The following is a 23,634-nucleotide window of genomic DNA, read 5'->3' on the forward strand; positions in this document are numbered from 1 at the left end:
AGCAGTTTGTATACCATTGTTTTCCTAATTTGAATTTGGAGACTTTTCAGATGTAAGTATTATTTTTCTAATTATTATATATATATGTGTGTGTGTATGTATGTGTGTGTGTGTGTGTGTATATATATATACATTTTTTTTTTTTTGGAGGCAGAGTCTCACTCTATCGCCCAGACTGTAGTGCAATGGCGCAATCTCAGCTCACTGCAACCTCCACCTCCCCGGGTTCAAGTGATTCTCCTGCCTCAGCCTCCCGAGTAGCTGGGATTACAGGTGCGCACCACCATGCCTGGCTAATTTTTTGTATTTTTAGTAGAGATGGGGTTTCACCATGCTGGCCAGGCTGGTCTCGAACTCCTGACCTCATGATCTGCCCGCCTTGGCCTCCTAAATTGCTGGGATTACAGGCGTGAGCCACTGTGCCTGGCCTATTTTTCTAATTATTAAAGTGATATATTATCCATGTAAAAAAAAGGTATATAGAAACAAATCAAACCAAAAGAATCCCACAGTCTCCTCCCAAGTCCTACTCCCCAGAACTATACTTCCATCTAAGGGGTGCTAACAACTGGGCCCAGGATATGACCTCACTGAATTCTCACAGCTGTTCCTTAGACATTTTACAGGCAGGGAAGCTGAGGCTCCCAGGGTGTCAGGGAACTCCCGTGCAGTCACCATCTGGAGAGCGGTGGGGCTGGACCCAAGGCTCCATGGCACAGGGATTCTTGCCCATTGGTGCCTGCATTTCCCCACCTTATGCCCATCGTCTCCTTCCTCCTGTGGTTTCTTTTTATTTTATTTATTTATTTTTTTTGAGACAGAGTCTCACTCTGTCGCCCAGGCTGGAGTGCAGTGGTGTGATCTTGGTCCATCGCAGCCTCCGCCTCCCAGGTTCAAGCAATTCTCCTGTCTAAGCCTCCTGACTAGCTAGGACTACAGGCGTCTGCCACCATGCCCAGGTAATTTTTGTATTTTTAGTAGAGACGGGGGTCTCACCATATTGGTCAGGCTGGTCTTGAACTCCTGACCTCAGGTGATCCACCTGCCTCGGCCTCCCAAAGTGTTGGATTGCAGGCGTGAGCCACCGTGCTTGGCCAGTTTCTTTTTTTTTTTTTTTTTTTGAGATAGAATTTTGCTCTTGTCACCCAGGCAGGAGTGCAATGGTGCAGTCTGGGCTCACTGCAACCTCCTCCCAGGTTCAAGTGGTTCTACTGCCTCAGCCTCCTGAGGAGCTGGAATTACAGGTGCCCGCCACCCCACCCGGCTAATTTTTGTATTTTTAGTAGTGACGGGGCTTCACCATGTTGGCCAGGCTGGTCTCTAACTCCTGACCTCAGGTGATTTGTCCACCTTGCCTCCCAGAGTGCTGGGATTACAGGTGGGAGCCACCACACCCGGCCGCTCCTGTGGTTTCTAATGCTGTAGTAGATGGGACTCCAGGTTGCATGTTTTGTTTTAGGGAATGTGCATCAGCCTTCATCTGCAAGCCCCGGGCCCCCTGCACTCCAGAGATGCTGGACTGGAACCCACCAAAGGCAAACACATCAGTTCTGGCCCCTCTATTCTCTTCGTGTGGCCCCCAGCAGGCCAGCCGCCCCGTCTCCACAGCGTCCTCCACAAGGGGCCTGCCGAGTAAGTCAGCCTGGGCCCCACTGGCGTGGGAGCCTGGCCACCCACCAACCTGGAGGGAAGGGCATTTTGCTGCTATATTTGGCCCCGTGCTCCTGTGTGTGCCAGGCCAGGCCAGAAGGGCAGAAGGCCTGCTTCCCTTCCCCACACAACCAGGCTCCAGCAGGTGGCTTCCTTTCCTCCAGGGACCGGTTCTGCCTGAATCTTCCTTCCGATTAAATTCCCTTTGGCCTCAGTGACTCAAACTCAAGCTGAGGAGTGAGACCTCCAGCCAGGTCACTGAGAGAGAAGCCCCTCCCCACTTCCCTCTGTGGAGCTCACAGAGTTGGCCCTGAGCTGGCCCTGCTGCCCCGGGGTTGCCCCTGAAACTCGGACCTCCCCTGGTGGGAGGTGGTCCAGCCCCTGGTTCAGCCACTGCGTCCCTGCCTGGCCCAGCCTTTGTCAGGCCATCCCCAGGTCAAACAGAAGCGGGTGTCTGCTCGCAGGCTGGATGGAGGGGCCGCCAGAAGGGCCTGAAGATGGGATGGGCCCAAGGGCCCCCACTCTCTCCCTGGGGCCTCCCTCTCACTCTCTCACCTGAGGCTCACTGTAAGGACCACTTCTCTGTCTTTCTCTGTCCCCTTCCAGCCTCTGCCAATTGATAGCCCCTCCACCTCCACGCCCCAACTGAGCTGAACCTTCCTAGAGGGTTTTACCAAAACACAGGGAAAACAAAAGGACAGAACAAAAGGCCAGGCAGGAGGAAAGGAGTCCCGCTTAGGATATGCGCATTTCTGTGGCCACCCCCAGCCCGCTCCACCCTGCTACCTTCCGGGCCAGGCCCTGGGCGCTCTGGTCAGCTGGGGACACGCTGGGCTGGAAGTGGGGGTAATGGCCATGGCTGGGGAGCCAGGTTGGGACCTCTCCTGCTTCCCACTGGGAAACACACCCAAAACCCCAGCCCAGCCAGTCGCAGCCCGGGTCAGGTGCCGAGGAGGTGCAGCAAATCCAGGGGAGGCTTGGCCAGGAGGAAGGTACCACTGGGGCAGGGATCCCCAGTTCATAGCGACAGTGACACCAGCAGCTGGTGGCTGACCTGGCTCCACATCTAGCAGCATAGCATGGCCGCAGTGTGGACGGCTCAGCCAGCCTTGGGCGTTGTGTGTCCTGTGGGCTCAACAAACACGTGAGCTGTTGCCAGCAAAGCTGGCTGAGTGACCCGCACCAAGCAGCCTGCTTCCTGTGAGGAAGGAGCCGGCCCGCCGGTCGAGCCCAGGCCACAGAACTGGTGACCTGGGAGAGAGAAGGTTCCCTCGCTTCTGAGCCGGCTGAAAGAGGGACTGAGTGGGACAGAGGGGATTCTGTGCGGAGACCGCAGAGCACTGGCATCTTGCTCTGGCTTTTCTCTCCAGGCAGCCAGTCTCACGGGAAGTAAGGATGTCCCCGGGTGTCCCCATCACGTTGCCAGAGGACCAGCCAGCTTCCCGCTCTCAGCTGGCAGCAGCTGCCGGTGATGGATGTGAAGGGACAGTTGTCCACAAGACTCTGGGAGCTGAGGGGAGGCCGGCTCTCCAGGCAGCACCAGAGCAAAGCCATCGCAGCCCCGCCGGCCGGGTCACTTTCTCCCGGGGCAGAGCCACCAAGGAGGGCTGGGGAGAGCCTGGCACTGCCCTCCTGGAGAGGGGAGTTTCCTGCTCACCCTTCACACACAGAGGAGAGGGGTGGCTTTTGCCTGCAGGAGATCTTCTGGCCCCAGAAACAGCAGGTGCTGGATTTGCAGCCCTGGCCCTCCAGGCCCCAACGGGGCGGCAGTGTGGGACCAGCCTGGAGCAGGGCTTTTCCAAGGCTGCTGATGCCAGCTCTCCTCACTTGGACTGACTACCAGGACCCAGAAGGAACTTAGGGTGAAGCTCATTTTATTCCCAAGCCTAAGTCTCAGCAGCAAAGTTGGTGTTTTCTTCCTCTGTTAAAATCTGAGAAAGAAGGCCAGGTGCGGTGGCTCATGCCTATAATTCCAGCACTTTGGAAGGCCGAGGCGGGCAGATCACGAGCTCAGGAGATCGAGACCATCCTGGCTAATATGGTGAAACCCGTCTCTACTAAAAAAATACAAAAAATTAAGCCGGGCGTGGTGGCGGGCGTCTGTAGTCCCAGCTACTTGGGAGGCTGAGGCAGGAGAATGGGGCGTGAACCCGGGAGGCGGAGCTTGCAGTGAGCCGAGATCGAGCCACTGCACTCCAGCCTGGGTGACAGAGCGAGACTCCGTCCCAAAAAAAAAAAAAATTCTGAGAAAGAATATGGTGTGTTCCAGCCTCTTCAAAGCTCTGCTCTTCTGCACACGTTTTTCGAAGGCCTTAAAAAGGCCACCAGTGTGACCAGGGAGCGCCCTCTGCCTCCCTCCCTGCACTGGGACCATAAACATAAGCAGCTCTACCAGCAAAGTGACCCGTCCCGCGGGGGAGGGCTGTGCGTGCCCCTCACCAGGGCTGTCATCAGAATCCAGTCTTAGGACAGAGGAAGGATGTTTGCCTTCAGGACCAGCAAGTCACAGGTGTCCTGGATGTTACCCAAGCTCTAAAATCAAATAAAACCCATCGGTATTTAGTGCTGTGTGTGTGTGTGTGTGTGTGTGTGTGTGTGTGTGTGTGTGTATGAAGGGAAATGGAAAGCAGATAAAAGTCGCATGCCCTCCCCCAGGCATCTGATCTGCCCACAGACCCTTCAATGGGGACATCTCTGTGGTCCCAATGGTCATAAATAAAGGCTAAGCGCTGGATTTTTCCACGGCCCCCTGACTCCTCAGGAGCTCAGGCAGAGGAGGTAAACAGGAGGCCAGGTTACCCATGAGATGACCAGAAGCTCATCCAGGGCTGGGACCCTGCTTAATCTCGTGAATTCTTGGCAGTGGCTCCAGGCTGGGCACATTAGATGCTGTCATGTGACTGGGCTGGTGGCCACCTCTTGGTTCTCTGGAAATGTGTCCACTCTGTGCTCAGGGAAGAAGGCTGCCGTCCTGACGTGTCAGCCGCCAGGCCCTCTCTGAACTCCTCACTTGACCTGGAGGCATCGGGAGCAAACACAAAGCTCGCCCCTGGTGTCAGTGGTGCAGACAGAGGAAAAGTGGAGGGTCCCCAAAATGCAACTCCTCCGTGGTGAGACTTTGAAAAGGTGTAGAGTGGTTGCAGACAAACAGCAAAGGAGTGGAATGGAAAAATCTCTCTCGCTCCCCACAAGAAGTCCACTCCCCTACGGATTCCTCAGATGCCACTGGCTGGCACAGCCTTTCCCGCCCTTGGTATGGGAGCAGCAGAAATCCGGGCGGGGGGGGAATCATCGGGGTCAGGTCAGTGTCTCCCTCGTATGAAGTCAGCCACTACTTTTCCCTCAAGCCTACCAAAGAGCTAAAGTCTGATCTGTAGATGTCTGATGGTTTGAGGAGAAGAAAAGATAGTCTTTTAGAGAAGTGGGGAGTATCCAACTTAGGGTCAGAATACACTGAGATTAGGCCGGGCATGGTGGCTCACACCTGTAATCCCAGCACTTTGGGAGGCCAAGGCGGGCGGATCACTTGAGGCCTCCAGGAGTTCGAGACCAGCCTGGCCAACATGGCGAAACCTGGTCTCTACTAAAATACAAAAAATTAGCTGGACGTGGTGGTGGGCACCTGTAATCCCAGCTACTCAAGGAGGCTGAGGCACAAGAATCGCTTGAACCTGGGAGACGGAGGATGCAGTGAGCCAAGATCATGCCGCTGCACTCCAACCTGAGCGACAGAGACTCCGTCAAAAAAAAAATTACATTGAGATTACCAGGTGAGGTATGTGTGGTTCTTCCAGGAAAGTGCTGAAAATATCATCCAGGCCTCTGCACCACACCCTGGGAGAGTACACTCCTGAGCTCACGCCTCTGCATTCCAAGGCTGACAGCTAGAAATATACTTTTAAAATACCAACAACTTATTCACAAATATTCCAACTATCTACCGGCTCCAATGAGCTTGCTGAGGATGGGTATGACCCCAGTCTAAGGGGAAAAAGTCTAAAACACAAGTAAACCTGTTTAAAGGTCAGATCTCCAGATGGAGATCCAAGCAGATAGCTCCTAAGATTTGCCCATGAAAACTACCAAGGGAAGCCACAGAGAGGGATCTTTGGACCTTCTGGAAAATGGTAAGGCCCCAGGTAGATTATGGCTCCTCTGCCCTGGAGGCTGAGCCGCCCCTCTGGTTACCTCACATCTTCTGGTTTCTTCTGAGTGGGACCTGATCTCGTTTCTGCATTCACAGCAAGGTGGAACTGTCTGGCAAGAGCTTAAATTAGGACCTGTGGTGGGGACTTTAATAGGCAGGTGGAGGTTTGAGATCCAGTTAGATGCCAGAGATTAGTCAATAGGTGAGGAAAGATTTGGCCCAAATCAAAAGAGCTAAAAATAAAATAAAATTAAAATTAAAATTAAAAAAAAAACAAAAACAAATGAACAAATAAGGTTCATGCAAAAAAGAAAAAGAAAAAACAAGAAATCCGTGATAAAATATCAAACTTTTTAATAAAAACAAGTCTGGCCCTGTACTTGGATGACCCCACCTGGCTTATCTAACCCTAATCCCAGCCCCAGTTTTAATAAAACTGTATTGACAAAATAGGCAGCTGGGACGTGGACCAGAGATACCAATTTGATTTTTTTTTAAATATTACATCAAAATATTACATCATGTGTCTTCATTACTGGGTTTTGAGGTAGCCCTTTAAATTTTGTATGCAAGGTGAATACCTCACCCGTCTCTCCTGGCCTAGAATCTGGGGGATCCCCCTGACCCTCCCACAGTGCCTGATAGCACAGCCTGTGGCTGGTGGTGTGCCTGTTTGCCTATCTTTATCTCTCCAGATATTATTTGGGGTGTGCTGTTCTAAGAAGTGATTAGGTTAGCTTTCGCATATTAACAAACTACCTCTGAAACTTAGTGGCTTAAACCAACAAATTTATTAGCTCTATAATGATGTGGATCAGTGATGGGGGCTGGGCACAGACAGGTGATTCTTCTGCTAGGCGTGGCTCAACTCAACTGTGTCTTGTGATCAGAGGGCAGTCAGGGGCTTCACTCATGTCTGGTAGTTGGCTGTCGGCTGAGTCCTTGGTTCTCCTCCGGCTTAGGCTTGTTCACGTGGTGGCCTCGGGGCTCCCATGGCAGTAAGAGAGATGAAGCCCAAGTCTCATAGCACATTCACTATTCTCCCATTGTCCAAAGCAGACCACATGGCCAAGGCCCAAGTCTGTGTGAAAGGATGTGGATACAGGGACCCCGAATGAACCAGGGGCAATACTGCTGCAAGCTACCACATAGATGCTGTTCAGAACTTTGCAGAACCAAATCTTTTAGGGCTGTTTTTCCATTGTGGTATACCCTCTCCATTTAGATTTGAATTGAACAAATATATTCTTTGGGGCTGCAGCGTGTCAGGATGTGGAGACACAGTCCCACTGGCTTTCAAGTTGCCATCCATCTTCTAGGGAGAATTTCTGGCCTTTTCGGATGGCCACAGTCCAGGCCGGAGCACCAGCCCCAGGTTGAAGCATGAGGCAGTTTTCTAGGAAATGATTGCAAAATTAGCAAAAATTCAGGCCTACAGAGCCCTATCCAGAGTCATCTCCTTAAAGTGTCTCCTAAAGCCTGGGGGTGGATGGGATCTCAGAAGGGGGACTAGAGAAATAGGAAACTGGGGATAGAACCAGGGGGTGAGAAAGAAGAGGACAGGTGTTGCGGGAAGTCAGGGACCCCAAACAGAGGGACCAGCTGAAGCCATGACAGAAGAACGTGGATTGTGATGATTTTATGGACATTTATTAGTTCCCCAAATTAATACTTTTGTAATTTCTTATGCCTGTCTTTACTGCAGTCTCAAAACATAAGTTGTGAAGATTTCATGGACACCTATCACTTCCCCAATCAATACCCTTGTGATTTCCTATGCCTGTCTTTACTTTAATCTCTTAATCCTGTCAGCCAAGGAGGATGTATGTCGCCTCAGGACCCTGTAATAATTGCATTAGCTGCACAAATTGTACAGTGTGTGTGTTTGAGCAATATGAAATCTGAGCACCTTGAAAAAAGAACAGGATAACAGCAATTGTTCAGGGAATAAGAGAGATAACCTTAAACTCTGACCACCAGTGAGCCGGGCGGAATAGAGCCATATTTCTCTTCTTTCAAAAGCAAATGGGAGAAATATCGCTGAATTCTTTTTATCAGCATGGAACGTCCCTGAGAAAGACAATGCGCACCTGGGGGTGGGTCTCTGAACTGGCCCCCCCTGGGGGCGTGGTCGTCTCTTACGGTCGAGGCTGCAGAGATGAAATAAACTCCAGTCTCTCATAGTGCTCCCAGGCTTATTAGGAAGAGGAAATTCCCGCCTAAAAAATTTTGGTCAGACCGGTTGATCTCAAAACCCTGTCTCCTGATAAGATGTTATCAATGACAATGGTGCCCGAAACTTCATTAGCAATTTTAATTTCTCCTCGGTCCTGTGGTCCTGTGATCTCGCCCTGCCTCCACTTGCCTTGTGATATTCTATTACCCTGCTAAGTACTTGATGTCTGTCACCCACACCTATTCGCACACTCCCTCCCCTTTTGAAAATCCCTAATAAAAACTTGCTGGTTTTTGTGGCTTGTGGGGCATCACGGATCCTACCAACGTGTGATGTCTCCCCCGGACGCCCAGCTTTAAAATTTCTCTCTTTTGTACTCTGTCCCTTTATTTCTCAAGCCGGCTGACGCTTAGGAAAAATAGAAAAGAACCTATGTGATTATTGGGGCAGGTTCCCCGACAGGCAGGTGCAGGAGTTTCAAGGAAGGAGGAGGAGGAGGACTACGGATGCAGGGAGGAGGACTACGGATGCGGGGAGGAGGACTGGGAGGGCAGGGGGAGGATCAAGGATGCAAGCTCTGGAACCCAGGGAGGAAAGCAGGGGATGGAGGGCGGTCGCCGTGGTCGGGCTGTAGAGGAGGTGGGGAAGAAGTTAACAGGCTGAGGCCAGCTTGAGAACAGTTTCGTTAGAGTACTGGCCAGACGTCAGCCTGAACCAGTGCCCGTCGAGGTGGTGAGCTGGATGCCAAAGGCATTGAGGTCAGAGGGGAGACCCAGAGAAGACGGGGAAGTGGTGGCATGAGCTCTAAGAAGGGAGGCTGGAGCAAAGGCCTCAAAGCTGTGATCTTGAGGGGTGCTGGGGAGCAAGGAGTCCATCAGGCCCTCCTCTGGCCCCTGGGCAGGAGGCAGTGGTGTGTGGCCAGTTTGGGACAGCTCACAGAGCTGATTACTAAGTTTGGGGGGAATTCTTTTTTTTTTTTTTTTTTTTGAGACGGAGTCTCGCTCTGTTACCCACGCTGGAGTGCAATGGTGCGATCTCAGCTCACTGCAAGCTCCGCCTCCCAGGTTCAAGCGATTCTTCTGCCTCAGCCTCCCAAGTAGCTGGGATTACAGGCACGTGCCACCACGCCTGGCTAATTTTTGGATTTTTAGTACAGATGAGGTTTCACCATATTGGTCAGGCTGGTCTCGAACTCCTGACCTCAGGTAATCCGCCCACCTCGGCCTCCCAAAGTGCTGGGATTACAGGCATTAGCCACCACACCTGGCCCAGTCTGGGGGCATTCTATGAGCTGCTTTTAAACATAGCCATTACCAAAACTTAAGTTATATAAACTTACAGTAAAATAAATTCTATTAAAAACAAAGGGAATAAATACTCAAAACATCCTTTCCTAAGGATTTTCCTGCATCCACTGTCCTCAGTCCTGGAGGTTATTCACATCTGTTGCATCTGTATGGTGGAAATATGACAGAATTAACACAGGCTGCTAGACATCTCTTCCCAACTCGGTGTTCAGTGACATCATTTTGGTAGCTTGAAACTGGCCATGGTGGGGGTATTTACACCACAGAAATTGGCAAGCACCACAAACCAGAGCTTTAGCCCCCACCCTCAAGAGCTGGTTATTAAATGTTTACCAGCACACCACTGGCAGAAGCAGTGCAAGACGGTGCAGCCTCAGAGGCAGGATGTTGGATGGACCAGGAACTATGTCAGGAAGAGTTAGAGGAAGCAAGGCAGTGTGCGTCCCTGAAATGGCAAAGCCAAGGGTGTGGCATGCGCGATGGAGAGGTAGCGGCTGACTCTGCCCAAATCTCTTTCTACAGGTCCTCAGGGATCGCACTGGCCCAAAGCACTTGTGTCAGCACACCTTCCGGCATCTAGCTCAGAGCCTCTCCCCATTTCTGTGATCACCGAGGGCTTCTTCCAGTTGCCCTGGGTGTCACTTGGACACCTTCCTGCTTGGCACAGTGTTGCTGCTCACACTCTCACTGTCCCTGTGGGCCTCTGGAAACACGCCTGCCCCAAGTGTGCACAGGTGTGGAGCTGCTCTTTGTCACGAGTCTTCAGTGATGAGTCACCAGTTCCTGGGAGTGAAGAGTTCACTGGATTCATGATAGTGTGGCCTGGGTCTCAAACAGCCTGGAGTGGGGAGCACTGACCAGGCTGGAAGGGAGGTGGGTACAGGGTGCCGCCCTCTGACCAGCAAGTTTCCAAGTTACGCCAAGCCAGGCCTCAACTCAGGCAGCACCGTCTTCAAGGGAGAAGCCAGGCAGAGGGTCCCAGTGGCTTATGGGCCCTTAGGGGCAGGACCAGGGACCCCGGGTTTACTGAGGGAAGGTGGGGTAGAGGCTGGATAAAGTACCTCAGCCAAAGGCAAGGAGAGTGGGGCTGAAGGGCTGGGGCCTGGAGTCGGGACACCATTACCATTGCCATTCCCAGCCAAACGCCAGTCTTTTTTTTTTTTTTTAAGACAGTCTTGCTATGTTGCCCAGGCTATCCTTAATTGATCCTCCTGTGAGGCCTCCCAAAGTGCTGGAATTAAAGGCACGTGTCACCAAGCCCAGCCGAAGGCCAGTCTTTCAGGGCCTCAAAGGGGAACAGCATGATTAGAATGTGTGCACAGCTGGCCGGGCGCGGCGGCTCACACCTGTAATCCCAGCACTTTGGGAGGCCGAGGTGGGCAGATCATGAGGTCAGGAATTTGAGACCAGCCTGGCCAACATGGTGAAAACCTGTCTCTATCAAAAATACAAAAATTAGCCGGGCATGGTGGCGTGCGCCTGTAATCCCAGCTACTCAGGAGGCTTGAGGCAGGAGAATTGCTTGAACCCAGGAAGTGGAGGTTGCAGTGAGCCAAGATTGTGCCACTGCACCCCAGCCCAGGCGACACAGAGAAAAAAGAATGTGTGCACAGCCTCCAGGGAGGCCCTTGGCCCCAGGGTCTGAGGATAGGCCAATGGCCCTGCCTGGCCTCAGGCATCCCACCTGGGCCCTGTTGGGATGACTGCCCTGGGGCTGTGTGGCAAACCAGCAAGGAGGCGGCTGCTGTGCGCTGAGCACCCTGGACAAGGCCCAGGAGGCTGCCGCAGAGACCGGGGGGCGGGGGGCGAGGCTGGGGTTGGCGGGGAGGCAGGGACTGGGAATCAGCATCCCTGGGAGACCCCAGCAGCAGCCAAGACTCCACAGAGGGCAGGAAATAGTGATCAGGTGGAAAAATGCAAAAACCAGGCCAAAGAGGAGAGAAGTTTCAGATTTTGTGAAACCCCCCTCCCCCGGGGACCCTGGAAATAGTGACAGGGAGGAGACCTCACTCTCTGACTCACTGCTATTGCTGTGCCGCATGAGTGCACATGAGTGGGCAAGGTTGCTGGGGTACTAGGAGACCCCAGGACCAATGCCCCCATCCTAGGAAAGGAAGCAGAGTCAGGCAGGGCAAGGCCATCCTCTGGGGTGAGGCCAAGGCCCAGGCAACTGGATGTTTGTTGTTCCCATGGCTGAGAGGAAGAATGGAGGGAGTGGCCGTTGTCAATACAAAGATCTCAAGGAGAATCAATTCATGAGTCAGGCCAACTGAAGCCAGTAAGGGGGGCCACGATCAACAACGGCGCTTCCAGAGGCCACCGAGGCCGAGGCTGTCATGTGCAGAGGATGGGTGGAGAGTGGCATCACACAACCCCCGGAACTTGGGCTTCAGGGCGTCCTGGTGCTCTGCTGAGCCCGTCTGTGGGGTTCCTCTGGTGTGGCCTGGGACCCCAGAGCCATCAGCAGCTGCGGCGCTGCCCGGCCAGGGTGAGGGTTGAGCGGGCCTCCCTCCAGGCGGAGGCCTCCCCTCCCCACTCTCACCATGTGGTCCACATGGGAACTGCCTGACTGCCCTGGTCGGGAGCAGATGGGACCCCCCACTTTCCCTTTCAAAGACAAAGCTGAGATGAGAGCCACCGGTGGCTGGGCCTCCATCTCTGGAGGAAGCCATGGTACAGGAGGAGAGACAGAGCCGCTATTCAGGAAGAGGCAGAGGGGCCGATCGCCCAGTGGAATCTGGTTGTTTCCAGCAATACCCGGCCCTGCTCAGCTTATCTGAGCCAATAAATCCCTCCCTTTAAAATAAAAAAGATACTTCCAGTTGGGTGTCACTAGCAATCCAAAGGTTTATAACAAAAACACTGACCCTGGTCACTCAGACTTGGGATTGCTGCTTGAGTTCTGTGTGCCACATTGCTCCCATCTTCCTTCAAAACCCACCTTCAAGCCCGGTGTAACTCCGGTCCTTAAATTTTTAACTGTGAAACCACCTCCAACACTCCACAGGCCCTTTACCCTTCCATCGGGAGGTGCCGATGGATGCCCAGGGCTCCGGTCCTTCCAGGGAAATCAGCATTTGGCTGGGCCCCTTTGGTTTGCTTGGGAGCAAACACCTCTTTCTTTGAGTTCAAAACCATGCCAGGCTCCATTCCATCCTCCACTCTCTACTCCATCCACCACTCTCTTCTCCACTCCATCCTCCATCTCTCCTCCACTCCATCCTCCACTCTCGTCCACTTCATTCTCCACTCCATCCTCCATTCCCTCCTCCACTCCATCCTCCACTCCCTCCTCCACTCCATCCTTCACTCCATCCTCCACTCTCGTCCACTCCCTGCTCCACTCCATCCTCTACTGTCTCCTCCACTCAATCCCCCACTCCATCCACCCCTCCATCCTCCACTCCCTCCTCCACTCCCTCCTCCACTCCATCCTCCACTGTCTCATCTACTCCCTTCTCCACTGTCTCCTCCACTTCCTCCTCCACTGTCTCCTCCACTTCCTCCTCCACTCCCTCCTCCACTGTCTCCTCCACTCCCTCCTCCACTGTCTCCTCTACTACATCCTCCACTCCCTCCTTCACTCCATCCTCCACTGCCTCCTCCACTCCATCCACCCCTCCATCCTCCACTCCCTCCTCCACTCCATCCTCCACTCCATCCTTCACTGTCTCCTTCACTCCATCCTCCACTGTCTCGTCCACTCCATCCTCCACTGTCTCCTCCACTCCATCCTCCACTGTCTCCTCCACTCCCTCCTCCACTCCCTCCCCCACTCCATCCTCCACTCCCTTCTCCACTCCATCCTCCACTCTCTCCTCCACTCCATCCTCCACTGTCTCCTCTACTCCCTTCTCCACTCTCTCCTCCATTCCCTCCTCCACTCCATCCTCCATTCCATCCTCCACTCCCTCCACTCCCTCCTCCACTCCCTCCTCCACTCCTTCCTCCACTCCATCCTCCACTACGTCCTCCACTGTCTCCTCCACTCCATCCTCCACTCCCTCCTCCACTCCCTCCTCCACTCCATCCTTCACTGTCTCCTCCACTCCATCCTCCACTGTCTCCTCCACTCCATCCTCCACTCCCTCCTCCACTCTCTCCTTCACTCCATCCTCCACTCCATCCTGCACTGTCTCTTCCACTCCATCCTCCACTCCATCCTCCACTGTCTCCTCCACTTCATCCTCCACTCCATCCTCCACTGTCTCCTCCACTCCATCCTCCACTCCATCCTCCATTCCCTCCTCCACTCCATCCTCCACTGCCTCCTCTACTCCATCCTCCACTGCCTCCTGCACTCCATCCTCCACATCTTCCTCCACTCCATCCTCCACTGTCTCCTCCATTCCATCCTCCACTCCATCCTCCACTGTCTCCTTCACTCCATCCTCCACTCCATCCTCCACTGTCTCCTCCACTCCATCCTCCACTGTCTCCTCCACTCCATCCTCCACTGTCTCCTCCACTCCATCCTCCACTGTCTCCTCCACTCCCTCCTCCACTCCCTCCTCCAGTCCCTCCTCCACTCCATCCTCCACTCCCTTCCCCATCCTCCACTCCATCGTCCACTCTCTCCTCCACTCCATCCTCCACTGTCTCCTCTACTCCCTTCTCCACTCTCTCCTCCATTCCCTCCTCCAGTCCATCCTCCATTCCCTCCTCCACTCCATCCTCCATTCCCTCCTCCACTCCATCCTCCATTCCCTCCTCCACTCCATCCTCCATTCCATCCTCCATTCCATCCTTCACTCCCTCCTCCACTCCATTCTCCACTGTCTCCTCTACTCCCTCCTTCACTCTCTCCTCCACTCCATCTTCCACTCAATCCTCCACTCCATCCTCCACTCCCTCCTTTACTCCATCCTCCACTCTCTCCTCCACTCCATCCTCCACTGTCTCCTCTACTCCCTTCTCCACTCTCTCCTCCATTCCCTCCTCCACTCCATCCTCCATTCCCTCCTCCACTCCATCCTCCATTCCCTCCTCCACTCCATCCTCCATTCCCTCCTCCACTCCATCCTCCATTCCCTCCTCCACTCCATCCTCCATTCCATCCTCCACTCCATCCTTCACTCCCTCCTCCACTCCATTCTCCACTGTCTCCTCTACTCCCTCCTTCACTCTCTCCTCCACTCCATCTTCCACTCAATCCTCCACTCCATCCTCCACTCCCTCCTTTACTCCATCCTCCACTCTCTCCTCCACTCTCTCTTCCACTCCATCCTCCAATCCCTCCTTCACTGTCTCCTCCACTCTTCTCCACTCCATCTTCCACTCTGTGCTCCACTCAGGAAAACAAGTTTCCACCTTCACTTTTATTTCAAAATCATGAGGGTTCTCTTGGTGTCGTGTATAAATGCAAGATGATGAAGGGACAAAAGAGGGAATGATGTGGCCTGTGATTAAGGAATCCAGCACAGGGATTAAAGGCGGGACAGATGGTGACAGCGGCAGTGCCCAGCTCGAGATCCAGACTCAGCTCTGGGCTCTTTTGGTGGATGAGACCTGGGCCACAGCCTCGGCCATGAGGCCCAAGGTTCATGCTGAGGATTTTAAGGTCTCCATCAGGCACAGGCAGCAGTGGGCCCCGCAAACTGGACTGAAGAGTTCAAGGTCATAATTGTAGTTAAATAAAACTCAGAAACTCAATCTGGCCCAGGGATGAAATACACCACAGTTTTTTCCCACACAGTGGTTCTAACGAAAAGTTTACTGCTGGACTATGAGGCTCCATGACCAGTGGCTGTGGGTGGGGACAGGCAGGCACTGCAATGCCTTGACTGGGCTTCATGCCCCACCTAGGAGCTCTGGCCTTGCAGCACTGTCTCCAGTACCAGGACCCTGCAGCTCACTGCACTGGCCCTGCCCCTCTGCCCTCACCCACTCGCTGGCTGGTCTCAGGGGTCAGACAGCAAAGCAGGTCCCCTAAGCCAGACAGACGTGGCATCAAACCTCATAGCCTTGCAAAGTGATGGAGACACAGCAAAAGCTGACGCCTGTCACCTGTGAATCAGGCTCCAGTTCTCTCACTGAGGCCTGTCACCAAAAGCCCTGAGTCCCCGTTACAGCAGCCTACTGCTCTTATAGCAGCAAACCCAGCACTGAGCTTTTCTCTTCTCCTCTGTTGGTTCTCCAACGTCTACCATCAGTAGCCACCCCAGCTCCTGATGTCACCCTCCCAGAGTGTTAAGGACAGATCCTAGTTCCACTCTCCAGAATCTTGGGTCCTCTGGCTCTGAAAATGCCCTGAATCTCAGCCCATCAATGACCCTCTTCCTGCCAGCCGCCCCCTTGTATATCCAGGGCTCCTGTTAACCTTCCAGCCCTGACCCCTGCGGGATGACAGCCCAAGAAGAAGAGGGCACAGGGGTTCCACCCAGCAATGAGAGGGTCTAAGCAGAGATGAGAGGAGGGGCCCAGCCTCTGCTCCTCCTCTTGTCCTGGTGCCTCTGGCTCCATAAATTCCCAGAAGCAAGATGGCACCATGGGCCTAAAGCTGGCATTAAACCAGTATGATTTCAGAGGCAAGACCAAACTGCTGTTCCGAATTTTAGTCCGTGATTGGGCCAAAATGGCATTATCACTTTCCTGGGCAGAGGATCCTCATTTCTGAGTCCCTGCCCTATGCTGGGGCCAAGGGCGCCGGCCGCAGTGGCAGCAAAGCCAAGACTCTCCCCCATCTCAGCACAGAGGGGAGGGAAGGAAGACCAGGGCCAGGCAGCGGGCTGGGAGTTGGGGGTGTGGGAGCCGAGAGGGGGATTGGACTAGGGCCAGGGAGGGCCCTGGAGGTAGGTGCTAAGCTGAGGTGTGTGAGGGACCCTCTGGGAGGTCTTGACCCCATGGGATGCGGAGTTGGGTTTTCCTAGCTCTGGCTCCTGCCTCCGTCCCCCTGGCCTACGGCGCCTTGGTCCCTGCCTGCTCCTCCCAATGCCACCGCATGCCACCTTCGGGCTCTGCTGGGACCTCAACTCCTCAGCTTCCTGCCCCCTCCACCTCCAGCTCTCAGACCTTTCCCCTCCCTGTCACTGAACGCACTGTGAGGTCCTTGCTTTGAGAGGGCAGGGAGGGCCTGGGACTGTTCCCACGGTGTCCTGTCGGGGCCAGGCACAAGCTCAAACTTGAATGTGCATATGAGTCACCAGGCAGGGCCTCGCGGGCCTGGGAGCTTGCACTCTAAGGAGCCCAGGTGCTGTCGATGTTGTTCAGCTTCTGGTCGCAATGCAAGGGCTCCCTTCCTGAGCTCACCACACGCTGGGGTCACTCCGGGCTGTGGCTACCGCTGGGCCTCGATGCTGCCTCCTGCAAAAACCACAAACTCCCCAGGGCAGCACATGTGTCACAGACGTCTTTCTAACAGCTTTATTGAGGTATAATTGACAACAATCAACTCTATGTGTTTAAAGTATACAATGTGGTAAATTTTGACGTATGTAAACAACCATAAAATCATCGCCACAATCAAGATAGACACAGTCAATGTCACTCCCAACAATTTCCTCTGGGCCCCTTGTAATTCCTCCCACCTCACCCCATGTTTAGGCAATTGACATTTCTTCTCATGATAGATTAGTTTGCACTTTCTAGAATTTTATACATACAAGGTAAGGCAAGATAGGTGGGTGGGGACAGGCAGGAGCTGCAATGCCTTGGCTGAGGTTCATACCCCATCCAGGGGGCTCTGGCCTGGCAGCTGTGTCTCCAGACCCAAGACCCTGCAGCACGCTGCCCTGGCCCTGCCCCTGCCCCTCTGCCCTCACCCACAGGGAAGACACCTCATCACACAAGATATATTCTTTTTTTGACTGGCTTCTTTCATTCAGAATAATTATTTTGAGATTCATCCCTGTTGTGGTGTGTACCAATAATTCAGTCCTTTTTATTTATTTATTTTTTATTATTTATTATTATTATTTTTTTTTGAGACAGAGTCTCGCTCTGTTGCCCAGGCTGAAGTGCAATGGCGCGATCTCAGCTCACTGCAAGCTCCGCCTCCCAGGTTCACACCATTCTGACTGCCTCAGCCTCCCAAGTAGCTGGGACTACACACGCCCGCCACCATGCCCAGCTAATTTTTTTGTATTTTTAGTAGAGATGGGGTTTCACCATGTTAGCCAGGACGGTCTCGATTTCCTGACCTTGTGACCCACCCGTCTCGGCCTCCCAAAGTGCTGGAATTACAGGCATGAACCACTACACCTGGCCTAGACCTTTTTATTAGTAGTAGTATTCCATTGTACAGATATGTCGCAATTGGTATATGTGCCTACTACAAATAAAGCTGCTGTGAACGTTCATGTACACATCTCGGTATGGACACACATTTTGTTTCTCTTTGAAACGTATAAAAGTATATGTTTAACTTATTAAGAAGCCATCCTGGCAGGGTGCAGTTGCTCATGCCTGTAATTCCAGCACTTTGAGAGGCCAAGATGGGAGGATCATTTGAGGCCAGAAGTTTGAGACCAGCCTGGGCAACATACTGACACCCTGTCTCTACAAAAAAGAAAAGAAAAAAGAAAGAAAGAAACCATCTAACTGTTTTCCAAAGTTATACCAATTTATATTCCCACCAGAAGTGTATGAGAGTTCCTTCCAGTTGCTCCACATCCTCACCAACACTTGGTATGGTCAGTCTTTCTAATTCAAACATTCTAATGGGTGTGTAGTGCTTTCTCATTGTGGTTTTAATTCATGTCTCCCTAATGACTAATGATGTTGAGCAACTTTTCATGGGAGTATTTGTCATCCAAATGTCTTCTTTGGTGAGGTGTCTGTTCAAATCTTTTGCTAATGTTTTGTTTGGGTTGTTTATTTCTTATTTATCACATTTGAGAGTTCTTTACATATTCTTGATACAAGCCCTTTATCAGACATGTACTTTGCAAACAGTTTCTCCCAGTCTTTTCATGCTTTTCCAAATGTCTTTGGAAAAAAAGCAGAAGTTCTTAATTTTGATGAAGTCCAATTTATCAATTTTTTTCTTTTATGAATCACGTTTTTGGTGTTGTATCTAAGAAATGTTTGTTTCCATTTCAGTGCCTGGCCCTAGGCATGTATGCCCCTGTTGCTCAATCAGTGCTTGTGTCCAGCAGAGCAAAGGTTGAGGCAGGCTGGCCAGGGGACTTTGGCTATAGATGAAGGAAGACTAGAGGTGCTAGGAGACATGGCTCCAGAGGGCTGAAGAAACACTGGTGGTACCTTGAGATGTCCCAGAAGGTGAGCAGGGCAGGCTGCAGCTGGGAAGGGAGGCCTGGGGCAGGGAGGTGCAACTTGGGAGCTTGGATGCTGTGTTCTTCTGCCATTGGTGGCAAATGGCATCTCTCTCCTTTCCTTCCTCTCCGTCCTCTCCTCCTGTCCTTGCTTCCTTCTTTATTTCTACCTTCTTTTTATTTCTTGCTTGCTTGTTTGTGAGCTGGCTTTACATCTCTTTTGTGAACTCTTTGCCCTATTTCTCTCCTGGGGTCTTCTTGTCTATCCATGGAGGGGACCTCTGCATGTAGTAAAGGCACCAACCTTTTCTTTCCTATTGCTCCCAATCTTCCTCGGAATCATGATTTTCTGTCTTTTGGCCCTGCCAACCTCTGCAGGCTTTGACCAAACCACCATAGAACATTCTCAGACAAGTCACTTCTCTCGGGCTCCCAGGTGTGCTCTCTCTCCCCAGTGACCCCAGACCTGCTGGGGTGGATGAAGGGGTCCATCTATTTAGGTGAGGAAGGGGTAGATCTGGGTCTTCTAGAAGAACCTTTGAAAGCTCTGTAGCCTGGTGTGGTGACGCATGCCTGTAGTACCAGCTACTTGGAAGGCTGAGGTGGGAGGATCACTTGAGCCCAGGAGGTCAAGGCTGCAGTAAGCCAAGATTGTGCCACTGCACTCCAGCCTGGGCAACAGAGTGAGACCACGTCTCAAAAAGAAAAAAAAAGAAAGCAATCTCTGACGCTCAAGAAGACTTGTCATTCTCACAGCCTTTGCTGCCCCTACCGAAAATGTCCCCATGTTCTGGTGCCCCTGTCTCCTCCCCATCTGCTAGGGCAAGCCGTTTGTGGGAGACAGATCACAATAACAGCATCAGTCTGGAATCTTTAGTCATGAGTGACCAAAACCGCAAATGAAAAATTATTGGCTCCTGTAACCAAACCAGGGGAGGCAGGGTGGCACCTAAATTGCCACACAAACATAGTGGCTTAAAACAGCTCACATTGACCATCTCACAGTTTCTGCAGGTCAGAAGTCCAGGCTGGCTCAGTTAGTTCTCAGCTCAGGATTTTATAAGGTTGGAATCAAGGTGTCTGTCAGCCACTGGGACTTTACTGGGAGGCTCAGGAAGATCTTGGGTCTAGGCTCATCAGAGCATGGGCAGAATCCAGTTCCTCAAGGGTGTGGGACTGAGGTTCTGTTTCCTGGCTGGTGTCAGCCAGGGCCGCCCTTGGCTCCTCAAGGACCCCTCTGGAGTCTCTGGACCAAATATGGGTCCAGTAAAGGAAGCCAAAGCCTTCTCATGCCCAGAATCTCTTTCTCTTCTGCTGCATCACCTCTGCTTCCAGCCAGCCAAAGTTCCTTGCTTTTAAGGACTCGTGTGATTAGATTGAACCACCCCAGATAATCCAAGATAATTTTTCTGTTTTAAGGTCCATGACCTTAATTACATCTGCAAAGGCCCGATTGAACCACCCCAGATAATCCAAGATAATTTTTCTGTTTTAAGGTCCATGACCTTAATTACATCTGCAAAGGCCTTTTTTTCCCTGTGACCTAACATAGTTCCAGGTTCCAGGGACAAGGGTATGGATATCTTTGGGGTAAGAGCATTCATTTGCCTACTGCAGGGCCTCAAAACCAGGATTCCAGCCCTGTTCAGACTCTGATTTCTCTGTTTTGCTTTGCGTGTTGTTTTAGTCTTTTCCCTGCAGTGAAGGGGCCTGCGGTGCACAGCACAATATTTCCCCAATATATTCAGAGTCACACCCTAAAAACCCTGATGATCAGAGACCAGTGCCCTTTGAAAATCCCCAGGGAAGAGCCTTGATTGACCCAGCTCAGGTCACAGGCCCATCCCTTGGACCAAGCACATTGTTGGGGTGCAAGGGGTATAAGGTACCATGACTGGTCCAACCTGGCCGAGAGGCCAACCCCGAGACTAGAGGAGTGAGGTCTCTACTAAAAGATGGAGAGAGGTGCCAGCTACAAACCCAGAAATGATGTTGTGATTATCATCATAGGGGGCCACCTGTGGACCCTGCTAGAGGGGCTCAGGGAAGCTGCTGCCTTAGTGCTTCACTGCAACCCTGTGAGGTCACACTATTTTTTTTGAGAAAATATATAATAATAATATTATTTATTATCATTTATGCTGGAAAGCAGTGGTGCAGTCATGGCTCACTGCAGCCTCAATTTCCCAGGCTTACCTCAGCCTCAGCCTCCTCTCACTTCAGCCTCCTGAAACCACAGGCACGCACCACCACACCCTTCTAATTTTTAAATTTTTGTAGAGACGGGGGTCTCACTGTGTTGCCCAGGCTGGTCTTGAGCTCCTGAGCTCAAGCGATCCTCCTGCCTCAGTCTCCCAAAGTGCTGGGATTACAGGCGTGAGCCACCACGCCTGGCTGGATTGCATTGTTAACGCTACTCTAATGGCACCAAGTCCCAGCCCCACCACCCACCTGCCTCAGTTTCCTTCTCTGTAAAATGGGACTAATAAGAATCTGTGCCTGGCCAGGCTGTAGGGCTGCTGGGGAAGCAGAGAGGAGGGTGTGTGTGAAGAGGAGCCTTCGTGTGTGTGAGGAGGCCTTTGGCCAGAGCCTGGGAAGGACTTCTGGAGCCCTCCAGCTCTCCAGCCCACCTCTCTCCCAGGGCAGCAGAGCCACGGGCAGAGAGATCTGGCGGGCCTAGTGGGAGCAGGGCTGCCCAGCCTGCACCTGGCCAGGCTCTGCTCCATGAAAAGGCAGCCATTCAGGGCCAGCTTGGACGGCGGCCGGGTGACGAGAGACAGGGAGCCCTGTGCTCCGGAGAGGAAGCAGGCCTCCGCGTGGCCTCAGCGTGGGGCTGAGCTGCCAGCTCGGGAGGGGAGGCGCCCGAGAGGGAAGACTAAGCTAGTGTTTGGGGCCGAGGGGCTGAAAGGAGGCTGTGTGTACCCAGGCCGGCCGCCCGGCAGGCGGGATGTGAGTCATGGTGGCCTGGGGGAGGGTGCTGCCTGGGTCCAGCTGTCCAGGGCGAGGGGCACAATGCCCACCGCGGGTGAATATGTGGCAGTGTGTGCTGGGGGTGGGGCTGAGGCTCTGCACATCTGCCCGGGGCCGCCCCAGGCTCCCTAGGGTGGGCACACCCCATTGCCCTCTGAATATGGCTGCCCCTCCTCCCTGCCCGGGTCTCCTCCAGGCTGCCACGCTGGCAATGTGGTCCTGCAGTTGCTCAGCCACTGGGCATCAGCCCCGCCCTCCTGCATGCTGCCCACCAGGAAAACGGAAAGGCAGGTCCCTTCTCTTAGTGGTGCCCGGTGTGGTGGGACAGGTGGAGGAGGGACAGACAGAGGAGGCTCGTGCAGGGGAACGCCAGCCAAGGAGGGAGCGCCTGCTCCAAGGGAGGGGGCATTTGAGGTGGGTTTTGAAAGATGAGCAGGAACTCACTGGATTCTAAAAGGTGGGGAGAGCACATTTGAGCAGAAGGAAGGCTGAGATCTGAGTGAACGGAGACCAGGGTTGCTGGATTGAGGTTGGGGGCAGATGCGGGTGGTGTTAAGGGTTTGTGGACAGTGCCCAGACGGCCCTGAAGGTCATGGGAGGCACAGACTTGAGAACTTGGGCAAGGATCACAAGGGCTGCTCACTGATGTAACAGGGCCCTGCCTGGTCCTGAGCCCCTTCCCAAAGGCCTACCAGGCAGAGTTTCACTGGTAGCAGATGAGCTGGCTCGGGGAGGCCCCTTCCACCTGGGAAAGGCCATGAGCATGGTGTGTGTGTGTGTGTGTGTGTGTGTGTGTGTGTGTGTATGTCTCTGGCTGTGTGTGTGTGGATGGGGGTGTGTGTGTGTTTTTTACCAAGTATGCATGTATCTCAGGTGTGTGAGGGTTACGTGCATGTCTGTGTATCTGACCTCTATGTGTATAGGCATGGTTTGTGTCTCTCCAAATATGCGTGTGTGTCTGTGTGTGTATGCATGTCCCTGAGTGTGTGTGTTCATGCGTCTGAGTTCACACGTATGCCTGCGTGTTTCTGTGTGTGTGTTTGTGAGAGTGTATGTCTATGTGTGCCCACCAACGCCTCTGCCGACAGCAGCCTAGGTGCAGCCCCGCCGCCCTGTGTCTGGGGCGCGCTGCTCCACTCCTTCTTTGCCTTCTGAGCCCTCTTTGCTGGGCTTCCAGTTCCTCGGCATCTTTGAACTCCAGCTTCTCTCTCTGGCTGCCCAGCTCCACCCTGACTTTCCTGGGTCCCAAACCCAAAAAGCCCAGAGCAGCCAATGGGTGCCTGGGCACAGGAAAGGGTCCAGAGAACTGCCCAGCCCCAGAAGGAGCTGCATCCTCCCTCCACTGGGCAGCCTGCGGCTCCTCCCCACCCCAGAAAGAAGGGCTGATCAGGAGCACGTGTGGAGGCATTTCCCAGCACCTCCCACCCGATTCTCCAGCCTTCTGGGACTCTCGTCTAGGGCTCTGTTCTGGATGACCTGAGAGTCCCAGTGGGAGACTGGGCCCGGGCATCTCTGCAGCTGCTGAGTGAGCCTCTGGAACCAGGTTTTCTTGATAACGGCAGCTTCCTTTGACGGATCTGCCCACTCCAGGCTGTTCTCATGGGGCGGCAAATCTCAGGACTTGTCCCAACCACAGAAGGGAATGCATAACCCAGGCCTGGCCAACTGTGGTACCCCCGCCCCTGCGACATGATCATTGGCCTAGGTTGGAGATATGACTGAAGTGAGACTAGTGACAGTCTTTCCCTGGACATCTGTATACAGAGGCCGAGACAGGGAAAAACCTCTTTTCTCTGAGGTCCCTGAGATGAGGCGACAAATGCCTCAGCCCATTTGCGAGCCTGTGTTTCTCCTGCTCTTCATGAAGAAGCCCGCAGACCTTAGGGAAGAGCTAGGGGCTGGGCAACTGTCCAGAGAGAGAGGCTGTGGACGGAGAGGGGATCCTGTTATATGAGCCAACAAATCCCTCTGGCTGGAGCCACCTTGGGTCGGGCTGCTGTCTCTCACAACCAGAGGAGCCCTGAGCGATCCCTGCCTGGAACCACACGCTGGGTTTCCAGGGAGCACCTTTGCCTGGCCCTCAACACGCCTCATCGTTCCTCCCTGGCCTTCTCAGATCCTGCACAGAGGCTGTGGACACCCTCTTCCACTCCTCAAGCTCCTAAACCCACT

At 53.2% G+C, this 23,634-nt stretch overlaps 1 protein-coding gene across 17 annotated transcripts in view; it reads left to right on the top strand.

Annotated features, from left to right (window-relative positions):
* Positions 1-12,095, top strand: part of ARMC9 (armadillo repeat containing 9) — a 181,889-nt gene extending 169,794 nt beyond the window's left edge. For 4 of the 17 annotated variants that reach the window (XM_054548730.2, XM_054548732.2, XM_054548739.2 and 1 more), the window contains 2 exons: positions 1,460-1,632; positions 9,803-10,415. In XM_054548730.2, coding sequence (XP_054404705.1) covers positions 1,460-1,632; positions 9,803-10,137 — 508 coding nt within the window. In that variant the 3' untranslated portion in view covers positions 10,138-10,415. Of the gene's footprint in view, positions 1-1,459; positions 1,634-3,020; positions 4,213-9,802; positions 10,531-11,896 lie in introns of those variants that run through there. The other 13 variants (XM_009238209.4, XM_063712521.1, XM_063712522.1 and 10 more) reach the window with 6 other exon arrangements.
* The last annotated feature ends 11,539 nt before the right edge of the window (positions 12,096-23,634 follow it).

The sequence above is a fragment of the Pongo abelii genome, chromosome 11 (assembly GCF_028885655.2).
Source record: "Pongo abelii isolate AG06213 chromosome 11, NHGRI_mPonAbe1-v2.0_pri, whole genome shotgun sequence".
NCBI classification, from domain to species: domain Eukaryota; kingdom Metazoa; phylum Chordata; class Mammalia; order Primates; family Hominidae; genus Pongo; species Pongo abelii.